The sequence below is a fragment of the Gadus morhua genome, chromosome 4, assembly GCF_902167405.1.
Source record: "Gadus morhua chromosome 4, gadMor3.0, whole genome shotgun sequence".
Taxonomy (NCBI): Eukaryota; Metazoa; Chordata; class Actinopteri; order Gadiformes; family Gadidae; genus Gadus; species Gadus morhua.
The window spans coordinates 36,330,419-36,344,929 of NC_044051.1; the positions used below are offsets into that span (position 1 = coordinate 36,330,419).

Here is a 14,511-nt window from a genome sequence, read left to right on the forward strand (position 1 = left end):
GTGGCCGCTTTGATCGGTGACACCAGTGGCGTAGCCAGAAACTAGTGGTGTTCCTGTTTTTTTTTTCAAATTGATTAACTCCAAAATAATACATTAACCATGTATTTTAACAGAGAAAAAAATGCAACCGCTTGCAACGTGTGCGCATACTCATGGAGCCATACTATTACGCATGGTTAACAAACCCATTTAATCAGTATCTGAACAGCACCGCTGCTGGGTTAAGAATGTAACGTATTTGCTGCTATATTTGCGCTGCAACTGAATTCACAGGGCAAGGCGGCGTGGCTCGGCTTTGAATGCATTAATTGTCTCATATTAATGCATTAATGCATATGAGGCCGGTCTGGACTCATATTAATCTCATATGATGATTCCGTCCCACACAGCTGGCATGGCTCGGCTCAGGGTGGACTGGCACACTCCTGACCGATCGGCCAGCTCCCGCTGGAAGGCCCCTGTTGCCAGGAACCCCAGCGTGGTCAGCACCTGTGTGGGCACGGACAACCCCTGGCTCCTGGCTGTGTGGCGCTCTAGGGCCGGCCGCAGCTCTGCGCACAGCTCCAGTAATACTGGCCTGGGGAAACGAAATCGGCTCATGAGCCAATCATCATCATTTGCGAGTAAGTCCTCGCATTCCCTAAATATACGTTCCCTTCGGATTTGACCATTTGCGATGTCCTCTAACAACGCTAACGCAGCCATTTTTAAAACAATTTTCTTCATCCATTCCGCATGCTTTTATAGCCACCCATATAATTGCAAGGTGTGTTAATCGTTCATTAGTGTGTCTCTGATGTGCAAATCACTCGGATGAGTCATGGTTTTCACCTTTTTTCCCAGTTTCCCAGCGTCACCTCTAAGTGTCGCCAAAGGAACAATAGCTGTAGAAACGTGCGTACGACAGCTCTGGAGCTGGCGTGGGGACCGCACATTTTTACGGTCATTTCACGTTTTGTACATCTGAACGTGAGCGTGGAAAAGGACGAACGCCACGTTTTTGTGCGTACGCAACCTTAGTACATGAGGCCCCAGAAGTTAATGGAGCCATGCACATCTTTAATAGGTCCATGGCACTGAGCCGTTTCTTTCAAAACGACTCCTTTCAGCTACCCACCCCTCCATCTCAAACAAACAATAAATACATAAAACGGCTGATAAAACGCTTGAGGGGCATTTTGAAAAGAAAAAACTAAAACAATTTTAGAACATGGTATAAATCTAATATTGATAGACAGACATTTTTTGCGGGGACACATTCCTGTGTCCCCGCAATTGTATTGGAGTGAACGGCGATACCTACTTCTGGGACTCCATGAATTGACGGACCCGTCCACAGCCCGCTACAACGGATGCAATACCAGGCTAGGCCGCTGAGCACTGGTGGATTGCGGAAGTAGGCCTATGCACTGCTCTCGGGGGCTTGGCCTACTTTCAGGATTTGCTTTTGACTTTCAAATGTGCCATTTCCATAGGAATCCCATTAACTTAAAGTTATAATCGTTTTCACTTTATATATACTTTTCATATTCTTCACTTACTTTATAAACAGTTAAATAGTGTGTATATATATATATATATATATATATATATATATATATATATATATATATATATAATGTAGTACATATATTAAATTCAGAAGACGTGGTATAACTTTAAATCTTTATTAGCATACAGATTCATATAGGCAAACTTTCAATAGGAAGGTGAACTTTCACACAATGATACTCATCATTCTCTAATCTCTACCATAGGTTACTGGTGACCAATAACAATCCTGCATGTTAAACATCCAACTTGTGGTTAATATGTTCTATGTAAATATTACACCACTGTAAATTAAAACTTTGTACCTTAACCAGGATGACAACTGCATAGTTGTTTTTACGTCTCAATAAAGAAAGACTTGGAAAATCAATTAAAGGAAAATCTAAAATGTGTTGCACACAGCTCTCTATGAAATAAGATTTTACACATCTGAAAATAATAATAAAAAGGCAATGTAGCCTACGGGAAGCAATGTCGATAGCGGATGGTGTTCTCTTGGAAGGATTAAAAAAAAACGGAGAAAATAACATTACCCGCCCAAGTAAAGTCTATGTTTGTAGCGATCCCTAGTGGCAGAATTATATAGATGCATTTTTAAAATCAAAATATTATTGAATGAACTTTGTCCAAGACAATCCAAACTAGAAAGACATCTCACTAACGTGATATGATGCAAAGTCAATTCTCAGCCCTGAACCTGATGTGGAGTGGACGTTTCCCTCAGCAGTCTCTGAAGCTCCAACATTCTGCTCAGAGGCTGAGCCTCATATACTCTTTCAGGCTAACCCTTCTTTAGTTACATCATACAGCTACTCTAACTGAAATCTTGGTCATATATTGCAAAAAAATTATTGTACATTCAAGAAACATCATAACTCTTTTCTATCTGCAATTACCTCAACATATGTTACCCTGAAACACAGGATCTTATGCATCCAGAAAAACGTATATCTCATCAAGTCCTTAAAGTATGAGATATGTGACCCAATTTTCATTCCTACGAAAATGAATATTTCCTTCTATCTTCATTCCCCCTATAGTTATGCTATTCATCCTCAAATGGTTTAGAAAGAGGTTATTTGGTTTATCAATGGAATTGTTACAAATAATGCAAACATTACTCATGTGACCATCATAATTGTGACTATAGTGAGAACTGGCAAAAAAATAACAAAGAGGAATAACCTTTCACACAGACTTGAGGTCATCTGCTGACAGACTTTAGGTATTAATTATTATCGAATGATTTGTGAGACACTACTCCTTGGTGAAGACCTGTCCATCAGAATTGGTTTTCCAGGCTAACTTATGGTGGTTGCGTAAAGTCCCTTCATTCAGCATTTTCTGGATCTGAAAACAAAACCAAAAGTTGTTTGCTCTACGACAGGCAATACCTCATGTGAACATTATGAATATAATAGTTTCCAGTCTTTCTGAATGAAAGCAATGACAGAGGCCCTGTTTACATGAGATAAATATCTAGATTCTACACCCTTATCCACCTCTGACTGTACCACAGACGCATCTTTCACACAAAAGGCACAACGGGTTCTCAACCATCTCAGCCTTTCTCCAGTATACACGTAGGGACAGTTGAAGGCACACATAAGCACAGTTTGAGGGTTGAACAACAGCCATGGTATTCAAAATCTCCTTGAATGTTTTTTGGTGCGTTACCAACATTTAAAACACACACCAGTCACACAATGGGCACGTACCCCCCCAATATCGACTAAATTAGTGACAGTGTTGAATGATGGAGTAGGTTGATGGGCAGACTACCGAAAACCACCTATAGGCTGGTATAACTCACTTGTTTTAAGATGGCAGTTTTCATGGCGGGGTCATTCAGTTCCTGGATGTCCTCTGAAAGCACCCTCACCTTTAGAACCCGTTTCCTAGTACCTGACACACACACACACACACACGAACACGAACACACACACACACACACACACACACACACACACACACACACACACACACACACACACACACACACACACACACACACACACACACAGACACACAGACACACAGACACAGACACAATGTAACTGGACTTTCTAATAGTTCAAAGCAATGATTGACCATATGGATGAATTGTTCAAATGTTTCCATTGAATGCATAGAATATGAGATGTCTAATGCAACTCCAAAGCACTCAACGGTTGCTTACAGGTGCAGAGAAAGGGATGCAACTCATGACATGATCGTTGGCTCCATCTTCCAGAAATGTGGCTAGTCATCACAGCGCAACTTTGAGGGAAATTCCCCACAAATGCATGATGATCCCAGTGTCGTAAGGAGGAGTAGCGCCCGTCCGACCAGTACCACGCCTCTTTGAAAAGGCCGGTCCAGACATAATATCCACCACTTGCCTCCGCGACTGCCTGGTTCTCTGTTGAGTTCCTGATGCTGACCAGGTCCGTGTGGTGACTCCTGCAGTACGCCTGCGCATCGACCCAGTTCTTCCCCTCTCTCACTAGGACATATTGGTCTCCACCTTGTCTATTACCTGCCAAATCATTCAATCCATTGTTGGCATTGAATACTTTTTATAAATAACATTAAAAAAAACGTTATGACTTTTAACATGCTGTCGGTGAGAGAAGAGTTTCAAAGAGAGAGCAGAAAAGATCTCTGTTCCCAGTGATACAACTCTCACGGCCCATACACCGCACGACTGTGAGAGTTTAACACGCACACACACACACACACACACACAAAGCTCAAATGGAAGTTAGATCATGCCTACAGCACCTTCAATTTGACACATTATAAATAAATACAAATGTAGTGTATAATATCCATATCCATGTGTGTATGTTTCCTTACCATCATAACACACAAACACATGTTTTTCGTTATTTCCATGATTGTACCACTTGCTGTTATATTGCAGAGTAAACCTTGAACCAGGTAACCCTCCTTTGAAATTACGGTAATCTCTCTCTCCCTCTTGGTAGAAGTCCTTGTCTGCCAGCGACCAATGCCACCTTTCAGGATCCCCATAATGAAGACCGATCCACCAATCATGAGCTCTGTCTGCATTCATGCCCAGCAGTGACTTCATTGCCCCCATGTCGTCTATGGTGGCCAGGTCGTGGCCTCTCTCTCTGCAGTAGCTCTGGGCATCAAACCAGGATTTCGGGGTTTCAATAAAACAGTGTTGGCGGTAGTCAGCACAGAAGGACGGGATACACAGTCCTGGTAGGGGTGAGAATCACATGACTTACTGTTGAATATGTTCGTATTTCTAATCACAAATAGGAACGATTCCCACATGGCTGGTGTTATTGTGTATCCTGACTGATGACTGAAAGATGCATAGCACAAATGGTAACATTAATTTCTTGTTTGCAAAAACACATTACACTTTTGATACCAGCACCCATAGGTAACGTTAAACACAAACACACCAACCTGAGATTAGAAGAGTTTGTATCCATTCCATAGCATTCATGTCTACCAAATAGAAAAGGATTTCTCATCTTACACTTCACTTAATTTTAGTTGAACAAACATCTGCACAATAATAAAGCAGTTGAAAAGGGAGTGATCCTTTTTTTGTTGGATTACCATAAAACGATTTATTAATTGACAGCATTATCATTAAGATTGCATCATTTTCAATAATAATTAATAAATACAGGCTGCTACTAGAGTTAACATTCTCCTCTTATAACTTTATGATCATTCAGTATTTAAGTCACTTACCTTTGGTTTACCAGGGTTTCCCCTGTGCAGTCGTTTTATCACCCAAGTGGGTGCTACACACTGGTGGTGGTGAGTGCGGTCCCCCCTTCACTGTAAGCGTCTGAGTGGCTAGAAAGGCGCTATATAAATTCAATTAATTAATTAATTATTACTAGCAAGGTGTACAACTCGCTCTGTCTATCTTGACTTTAACATCCACCCAAGATTTATATCCCAGCTCTTTAATTATACAGGCAAAAATACGCTCATTACCCAGGAAATTCCTCATGCCCTCCTTAATCCAAATTTGACTGCTTGGCCAGTGTGTCAGGGCTTGGCCAACATTTAAAGTGTGGAGTGTTGATTAATGGCTGGTTTAAGCAGCCACACCCGGCCCGAGTCAAACGGATTAGACTCTGGGGCTGGGTGAGGCTGCACACCTGTTTAAACAACCATGCACACAGGTAAAACCAGCCATCACCACCGACAAATCATAAAAAATATATAAATATATATTTTTGTGGTTTGACCGTTGGTACTTCCAAAACACTGACAGATCTCCCTCTATACCGCTTTAACTACTCAATTAAAAAATCTCCTCAGAATGAACCCTACCCATAATCGAATATTCAAATATTGAAGGATGAATTGTATTTATCCTGAGCATATCAGCGAATATTTTTTCAAATATGACCTCCGCCTATTTATTTGAAGGCTTTGAGGTTGCTTTGGGGTAAAGGTCAGAGCTGAAGCAGGGGCAGCCCACGGGCCCTGGAGGTCTGGTTATCCTCCAGCCATGCACAAGGTCCTCAATCAGCTCCAAGTACTTTACAAAGAACATACAGGCCTAATTTCAGGATTTGCTTTTGACTTTCAAATGTGCCATTTCCATAGGAATCCCATTAACTTGAAGTTATAATCGTTTTCACTTTATAAATACTTTTCTTAATGTTCTTCACTCACTTTTTAAACACCTAAATTAGCTTCCTACGTTAGCCATCTTCTCGGAAACCATTTCAACCATTAACAGCTCATTTTATCTCATAATACAAATAAATAAACTTTGTTACATTTCTCTAACTTTCCAAAAGTTTTTGTTGTTATCAGCATTAACTTGGTAGACAGACATAGGGTAGCCATTTTTTTCTGAAGACTTTTTTTTGAGACTCCTGGCTTCTAAGGAAGCCTACTGTTGTTTCACAATCTTCTAGCTCGGGGTTAATACACCCTGGATGTTTCTGATATTATGTATAAATAATAATCAACAATTCTATGTAGAATATGAAAGGGTTTTTGACTTCCAGAAGCACACTGTTGCACTCTATAGGATGCACGCCTCGAGTGATGCCCACAGGCCAACAGCCCTATCCAGTAATTGTGGAGACACAGGGCGACACCTGCTGGTTAGTTTTGTGAGTATATAAATATGGATATTTTATTTTAAATGGTGTGTAGTTTATTTCGGTATACGCTGTCAATGGCCATAATCAGGGTCAACCAATCTTTTTCTTTTCATTTTATAAAATATATTTTATTCAAAGATTCATCATTTATTTCATATTTTGAGGAGCTGTCACCTACTAGCAAAGAGTGAAGTAGGGAACTCTTATTTGAAGGGTGAACTATTTCCCTTCTGCCGCTTGTCTTGTCATCTACACTTTGTACATATATTAAATTCATAATGCGTGATATAACTTTAAATCTATATTAGCATACAGATTCATGTAGGCAAACTGTCAATAGGAAGTCAATCGTTCACACACTGTTAGGCCTACTCATCATTCTCTAATCTCTACCGTACTGGTGACCGATCACAATCCAGCATTTTTAACATCCAACTTGTATATTGTATATTCTATGTGAATATTACACCCCTGTCTAGTTATATTTTGTACCTTTAACCCGGATGGGGGGAATTCAACTTGCATAATTGTTTTTGCGTCAACTTTGAAAATCAATAAAAGAAAATCAAAAATGTGTTGCACGCAGCTCTCTATGAAATAAGATATTACCCATTTGAGTATAATAATAAAAAGGCAATGTATGGGAAGCAATATCGATGGCAGATGGTGTTCTCTTGGAAGGATCGAAAAAATAATGGAGAAAATAACATTAACATTAGGGGGGGAGGGAAGCGATTGTTGACGGGGGGAGGGATAAAGAAAAAAAAAAAATTAAGATGGAATTTTTTTTTTTTTTTTGGTCATGGGCCCCCCCTCTGCCTTGGGCCCCCCCACAACTGTCCCCTTTGTCCCCGCAGTCCGACGGCCCTGAGCCTACCCACCCAAGTAAAGTATATGATTGTGGCTGACCCTAGTGCCAGAATTATATATAGCAGCCTATGCATGTTTAAAATCAAAATGAGATTGAATTAACTCTGTCAAAGACAATCCAAACTAGAAAGATCTCTCATCAACGTAAAATAGTGCAAAAGTTAATTCCTGAACCTGAATGTGGAGTGGACATGTATCCCTCAGCAGTCTCTGAAGCTCAAACATTCTTCTCAGAGGCTGAGCCTATACGTTTACATGATGACGGTCTGAAGTTGAACAGAAGACAAAAAGTGGCCTGGCATTTTCACTTTTTATTCCGCGTTTGGACAAGCGTTTTCGGGACGAAATCTGCGTGCATACGGTGACGCAAAAGTGTGTGGAATTCGATTGGGTATGCATGTCAGGCGGCTAGGTGGTGCTGTCACATTCCTGTCCGGGCCGTATCTTTGGGAGGCGCGGTTTGGTGGTTTGCCGTGTGTAGGCCTACTTGCATGCAGATAAGTAGGGTGTTATCAATTCATATATTTTTCCAATTGTTTATTAATAGTATTTTTGTTCTAGGACCAGCATTGGTGGAGTTGGAGACGGTCACATTCTGGCGCTGTCGCTTCAGTGCTCCTATTTTCATCTCATAGAATAATAACATGACTTTTTTACTTTTTTAAAATTTGTAGAAAAAAACTGGAAACACGTCTCTGTAAGTCTTTACACAAATCTGTATTATAAATATTGTTTGTTTCTGTACTATTGGTGCGGTCACATTCATATATATAAATTCTGATGAGACATGGACATTCCCAACTCCAATTACACCATCTCTCAACATGCCAATACTTGTGTGCTATTTCTCATTTCACATAGACCTATTAGGAAATAATAATAATATTAATCTGTAACGTAAAGCTATTTTCCTACCAACTATGTCATCAGACTAGGGCCAGGCTGATGACATAGGCTAATACAAAAAATGTGACTGTGAAAAAGTGACTTGACCCTTGTGTAAATGCCATGTTCTATGAACATCCTTTCTGTACCGACAGTGACACACACACACACAGGGGCGCTGCCAGGAATTTTGGGCCCTATGAAAGATTCTAATTTTGGGCCCCCCCCAACATCTATCGACTGTTTTGGTAAACATGGCCCAGCATCACAATAGCACTTCAGTTAGTTGCCCCTTCATGGAGTATGGGTTTGTGTGACTTTAAATAAGGGTATGAACTTACTTATTAAACGTATTTCATTCAGTTAGTGACATCATGTAATTCAAGTAATAAACTAAGTATTTATAGCCTACTGTCTTTTAGGCAGCAGTCTTATACATATTGTCCAATAGCGGCTTAAACACAATTTTACAACAATGTCCTTCTCTCATGCTAAAATTGGACTTGACCCAGTTTGGTTTCAACACATCAACTTTTCAGCAAATCCAAACACACTGTTTTCCACACAACACAAATACCTATGGAAATCCAATGGAATTTTGTGTTGAAAATAAAGCTGTGTACAGATTCACAAATACAGAAATTTGATTGTTATGCTTAAATTGTCTGTAAGCAGCTTGAAACTGTACTACAATTGTCAGTTTGATTATTGGTTACCCATTCATGTAGTTAGTGACCTTGCTTTGTAATTGAGAGTACATTACAATGTTAAACCAGTACATGGCAGCATAAGCCTGTGGATGCTTCACAGCCAGAGCCCCAAGAAACCATAAGAGTACTCACAATTTCATACCTTGTATAACTGCAATAGTCTTTTCAGAAGACATGATGCACTGCAAAAAAATCCACCGTTTCTGCTTACTTTAAACACATATTTATTATGCAAGTACAATTTCAAATTCCATAAATAGTACATAAAAAAGATACATTAAAAAGATAGACTCTTATAGGAACTGAATTAACATTACAATTGCTTGACATCAACACAAATATTTACACTTCAGCTTCAAACAATATGAAAAAAAATCTCAATTTACACTGTTCATGAATAAAAAGTTTAATTGCTGAAGTCTAAAGTGCAAAAAATAGCTCCAAGTAACAATCAAAATGTAAACAAAGAACATAATTTACAGTGCAATTGCATACAATATCAATGGATCCACATTGTAGACATCAATAAAAATATACAAGTAACAAGAGTTACAGTAAAAGAAAGAAAAACATTCTGTTTTCTCGAACCTAACGACTGACCGTCAAATACTGAAATATGATCTAGCCTAGAAGGCACCCTCATTCAAAACTTTCATCCTAAAGCAACTAACATCCTACCAAACTAATGTTGCTTACCTCCTTCTCCGAAATGGAATCCAGTCGTGGTGGCCGTGGGCGGATCTTGTCCTCCTCCTGAAGTTGAAAATGCACATATTTAAGACACGTTAGGTTCTTTTGAAAAAAATATTTTGTATTAAAAGACTAGTTTATCACGGTCGTTCGTCCACATTTGCCGTTTGTTCGCTGTGACAATAAAGGTGGAGTTTTTAAATAGGAAACTATGCTAACTAGCATGCTCTCTTGGAGGCTAATCCAAGAATTCTGCTTGTTAGCCTACCATTTGATAGAGTTTGAAAACGCAAGGTCATTGAGTGAGCATACCTTCTTTATTGGCGAACAATTGAGTGACCAGTTGCCTGCCTCTTTTGGCCCTCTCCTCTTTCTCCCGTCTTTCCTTCAGTTTTTGCCAACCTGACTTCATTTCTGTAGCTGTCACCACCAGCTCACCATCATGTGGTTAAGACCTGACCTCAGCCAGCCCAGCCGCTCTGTACACCTGCTGCCAGTGCCAGCATCTCACATTTCGGATGCTGTTCGATTCAACGCATCGTGCGTTGCGGCTGAACCATTTCGCAAGAGCTCAGGGGGAAGGCCAAATGACAATATGTTAATTAACTAACGAAAACGTTATGGAAATCGACAGTTGTGAGTTTAATACGTTTATTTCCAATTACCATTTCTTTGTAATGAGACATTTAAAAAAAAAAAAAAAGGCAAGAATATTAATATTATATTATTAATTGCCATCCGCGGGCCGTGGGCCGTGCTGCGTTTGGCTGGGCCCTTAGAATCAGTACCACTTTTCCCCGCCAGGCAGCGCCCCTGCACACACACACCCTGGCAGAGACCCTGGCTTGGATTTCTGGTGAGTGTAATTTCCTGTAAAGTTTAAGAGAAGTAGGTCTCGGGCCAGGTGAGGCTGCTTAAACCAGCATTGAACCACACACTCCTGACTTGCTTTCACAAATGTTTGGTAGGTGGCAAGATCTCGTCTTGATATCAACAAGGATTATATATTATGTCATTATCATTATATTAATCAATAATAAAGGTTTACTCTACTCTGACTGATAGGCAAAGCAGTCAAATTCGGGATTAGATGGCAACGACAAACTTCCTTGCTGTTATTTTGCATTTCAAATCGGAGAGCTAGAATACAAATCTAAAGAATATAAAGTTTGGATAAAGCCAGAGAGTCGTAAAGCAAGCTGGTGATGAAGATTAATTGACCACCACACAAGGATAACCAAAGGTAAGTGACTAACATACTGCATGTTCATAATGTTAGCAGAGGAGAATGGTACCACTTAGTAGCAGCCTACATTAATTGATAAATGAAAGTATACAAAATGATACCATCTGAATGATAATGATTTCATATAATACATTTTGTTATGGTTATGGTTAACACAAATATCCCTACTTTTTTCGAATGCTTTATTATTGTGGAGATGTATGTTAAACTTAAAGTAAGTGAATTGGCAGATCTAACTTGACAATTTTATATTAATTTTAGGTTACGTTGACATGAATGCAATGGAATGGATACAAACTCTTGTAATCTCAGGTAGGTGTATTTCTGTTTACGTTACCCATGGGTGTATGCCTCAAAAGTAAAATGGGTTCTTCAGAACAAAATATTTACTAATATTTACTTTATATTAGTTTATGAATATGAAATATTCCACAGTAAGTCATGTGATTCTCTCCCCTACCAGGACTGTGTATCCCGTCCTTCTGTGCCGACTACCGCCAACACTGTTTAATTGAAACCCCCAAATCCTGGTTTGATGCCCAGAGCTACTGCAGAGAGAGAGGCCATGACCTGGCCACCATAGACGACATGGGGGCAATGAAGTCATTGCTAGCCTTAAATGCAGACAGAGCTGATGAGCTATGGATCGGTCTTCAACATGGGGGTCCTGAAAGGTGGCATTGGTCACTGGCAGACGAGGACTTCTACCAAGAGGGAGAGAGAGACTACCGCAATTTCGTTGGAATGGACAATACTGGTCATTTTATTAAACACGAATCTGGCAAGTGGTACCCTGTTGACAATATAAACAGCTATTTCATGTGTTATGATGGTAAGGAAAACATACACTCATGAGTATGGACAATACACTTTCAATAGTAATGTATTTATATATTTATAATTTATACAATTTTAAGGTGCTATAGGTAAGATCTAACTACAATTTAAGCTACTTTTTGAGTGTAATTTGTCAGACACGGCCTAGCCATCTGTCAGCTGTTAGTGCACTGTGACAATCTATTTCTAGTTGACCGCGACTTCCTCTGTATGAGATCATTTTGATTTGAAAACGCTCCAGGGTCCCCTCTGACCAATAAGAGCCTCTCTTAGTTCCCTGATTGGTTCAGGGAATACATCTTGTCTGTCAATCAAAGGTATGTGAAATGCCGGGAGGGAGCAGAGAGAGAAAGGATGTCTTAACTCTTATCTCACCTGCAACACCTTAAAACCCATACCGTTTACACATTGTCAAGTCTATAATTTATAAAATGCATTTGATGCAAACAAAAGAATGAATGCTTTTTTCAGGTAACCAACAAGGGGGGGGGGCAATATGTCATGGTTAGACAGGTGTTGAGCTGGACGGGTGCGCAGGTGTACTGCAGGAAGCATCACACGGACCTGGTCAGCATCAGGAACCCAGAGGAGAACCAGGCTCTCTGGGATGTAGTTGGTGGCACTGGACGTCATGTCTTGATTGGCCTCTTCAAAGATGCGTGGCACTGGTCAGACAAGCGCAACTCCTCCTTCAGGCTCTGGGAGAAGGATTCATTTGTTCCGCTGTTCTCTCAAAGTTGCGCTGTGATGACTAGCGCAGGTTCTGCTGGATTGAACCAACGATCCTGTGCTGAGTTGCATCCGTTTTTCTGTACATGTAAGTAACTCTTGCAAGTGGTTTAGAGTTGTATTAGGCATGTTATTAGGAAATCTAATACGTTCAATATAAACATTGTAATAACTCTTCTATGTTCATTCTTGCATTTAAATATGTGTGTGTGTGCGTGAGACTCAGGTACGAGAAGATGGGTTGTCAAGGTGAAGGTGCGTTCAGAGGACATCCAGGAACTGAATGACCCTGCCACCTTAAAACAAGTGAGTCGTAACAGCCTTTTTAGGTGGTCTGCTTCCATTAGAAAGCAGAGTGGGACACGAAGACCAGATTTCTGAAAGATAAATTAGGAAATATGTAGTTTTGCGGTTCAAATATCAACAAAATATGTTATTATTTGGAAAACAAAGGGACATATTTAAAGTGGGCCTATTCATATCAAGCCAAATGTTGTAGACTACTGTAGTAAAATATTGGGCAGTACATGGCCATTGTTTTACTGTGATGTCTTTTACGTTTTTGGTCAAGCATAACAAACAATCCAAGGTAGAGTATTTGACAAACGAATCGCATTCAAATAAGGAATGTATTCGTGGCAATAATCAATCCAATAACCGTAAACTATTAACCAAGGTTGCCGCCTATTCAAGAAGATTGAGAATACCATGCAGTGGTTCAAACCTTAAACCTGTGAGTGCGCGCCCATTTCAACCGGGAATCTGTCGTAAACTGTCCCTACGTGTAAACTGGAAAAAGGCTGAGATGGTGAGACCGTTGTGCCTTTCGTGCGAAAGATTAGTTTTTAAATCTAGATACAATAGAAATTAGATAAAGGGTTGTAGAATCTAGATTTTATCTCATGTAAACTGGGCCTTTGTCATTTCTTTCAAATAATTGAAACTATTATATTCATAATGGTTCCATGAGGTATTGCCTGCCCTGCAAATAACGTTATTTCTTTTTCAGACCCAAAAGCTGCTCAACGAAGCAGCTTTGAGCAACCACCATAAGATAACGTGGAGAACCAATTCTGACGGACAGGTCTTCACCAAGGAGCAGTGTCAGGAAGAAGACTGCAATGTTTAAACTGATCCTCTGAACGAGTATCACAAATCAGTAGATTATAGATATCTAAAGTCTGTCTGCAGATGACCTCAAGTCTAATGAAAGGAAACCCCTATTTTTTTCTTAGGAACCCCATTATATTCCATTTAAGGATGAATAGCAGAACTATAACAGGAATGAAGATGCAAAGAACTAATTATTTTTGTAGGGACCATGCATGCCAATGGGGTCACATGTGTCTTATACCTTAAAGAGATGATAAGCTCGGTTTTCTGGATGCATTGGATCCTGTGTTTCAGGGTAACAGATTTAGGTATAATGAAGTAATTGCGTTCCTGAATGTATAATCATGAGTTTGCTATACATGACAAATTATACAGTTTGAGTAGCTGTATGATGTCACTAAAGAAGGGTTAGCCTTAAAGAGTATATGAGGCTCAGCTTCTGATCAGAATGTTGGAGCTACAGAGACTGCTGAGGGACACATGTCCACTCCACATTCAGGTTCAGGGCTGAGCATTGACTTGGCATGATTTTACTTTGCTTAGATAGATAGAGAGATAGATAGATAGATAGATAGAGAGATAGAGAGATAGAGAGATAGAGAGATAGAGAGAGAGATAGATAGATAGATACTTTATTAATCCCGAGGGAAATTCAAGTATCCAGTAGCAGCATAAAACATACATAAAAAAAGTGCAGATGGATGTGCAAAAATACAGATATAAATAAATATAAATAAATAAAATGTCCATTGTTGTTGTCTATTTTCCTCCCTGCCTA

The 14,511-nt window shown here is 39.7% G+C and overlaps 2 protein-coding genes and 2 long non-coding RNA genes across 4 annotated transcripts; 2 read left to right on the forward strand and 2 right to left on the reverse strand.

The window, feature by feature from the left end:
• Positions 1-3,695: 3,695 nt before the first annotated feature.
• LOC115541760 (asialoglycoprotein receptor 2-like) lies at positions 3,696-4,777 on the reverse strand (the record flags this gene model as incomplete). Its single annotated transcript, XM_030353602.1, has 3 exons — positions 3,696-3,725; positions 3,831-4,105; positions 4,612-4,777. Coding segments are annotated over 3 exons (471 nt in total), but the record flags the coding sequence as incomplete, so codon positions are not given.
• A 4,548-nt stretch (positions 4,778-9,325) lies between these two features.
• On the reverse strand, positions 9,326-10,289 carry LOC115542649 (uncharacterized). The gene is made up of 2 exons (XR_003976590.1): positions 10,121-10,289; positions 9,326-9,871 (listed from the first exon to the last, which is right to left on the reverse strand). It is a non-coding gene; the product is annotated as an uncharacterized LOC115542649 (long non-coding RNA).
• A 381-nt stretch (positions 10,290-10,670) lies between these two features.
• LOC115542650 (uncharacterized) lies at positions 10,671-12,375 on the forward strand. Its single transcript, XR_003976591.1, has 3 exons — positions 10,671-11,051; positions 11,316-11,366; positions 11,518-12,375. It is a non-coding gene; the product is annotated as an uncharacterized LOC115542650 (long non-coding RNA).
• Positions 12,376-12,384: 9 nt separating this feature from the next.
• Positions 12,385-14,336, forward strand: LOC115542647 (putative C-type lectin domain family 20 member A). Its single transcript, XM_030354975.1, has 3 exons — positions 12,385-12,708; positions 12,847-12,926; positions 13,630-14,336. Exons 1-3 carry the CDS (start codon positions 12,393-12,395, stop codon positions 13,747-13,749), a joined length of 516 nt encoding a protein of 171 aa, XP_030210835.1. The 5' UTR covers positions 12,385-12,392; the 3' UTR covers positions 13,750-14,336.
• The last annotated feature ends 175 nt before the right edge of the window (positions 14,337-14,511 follow it).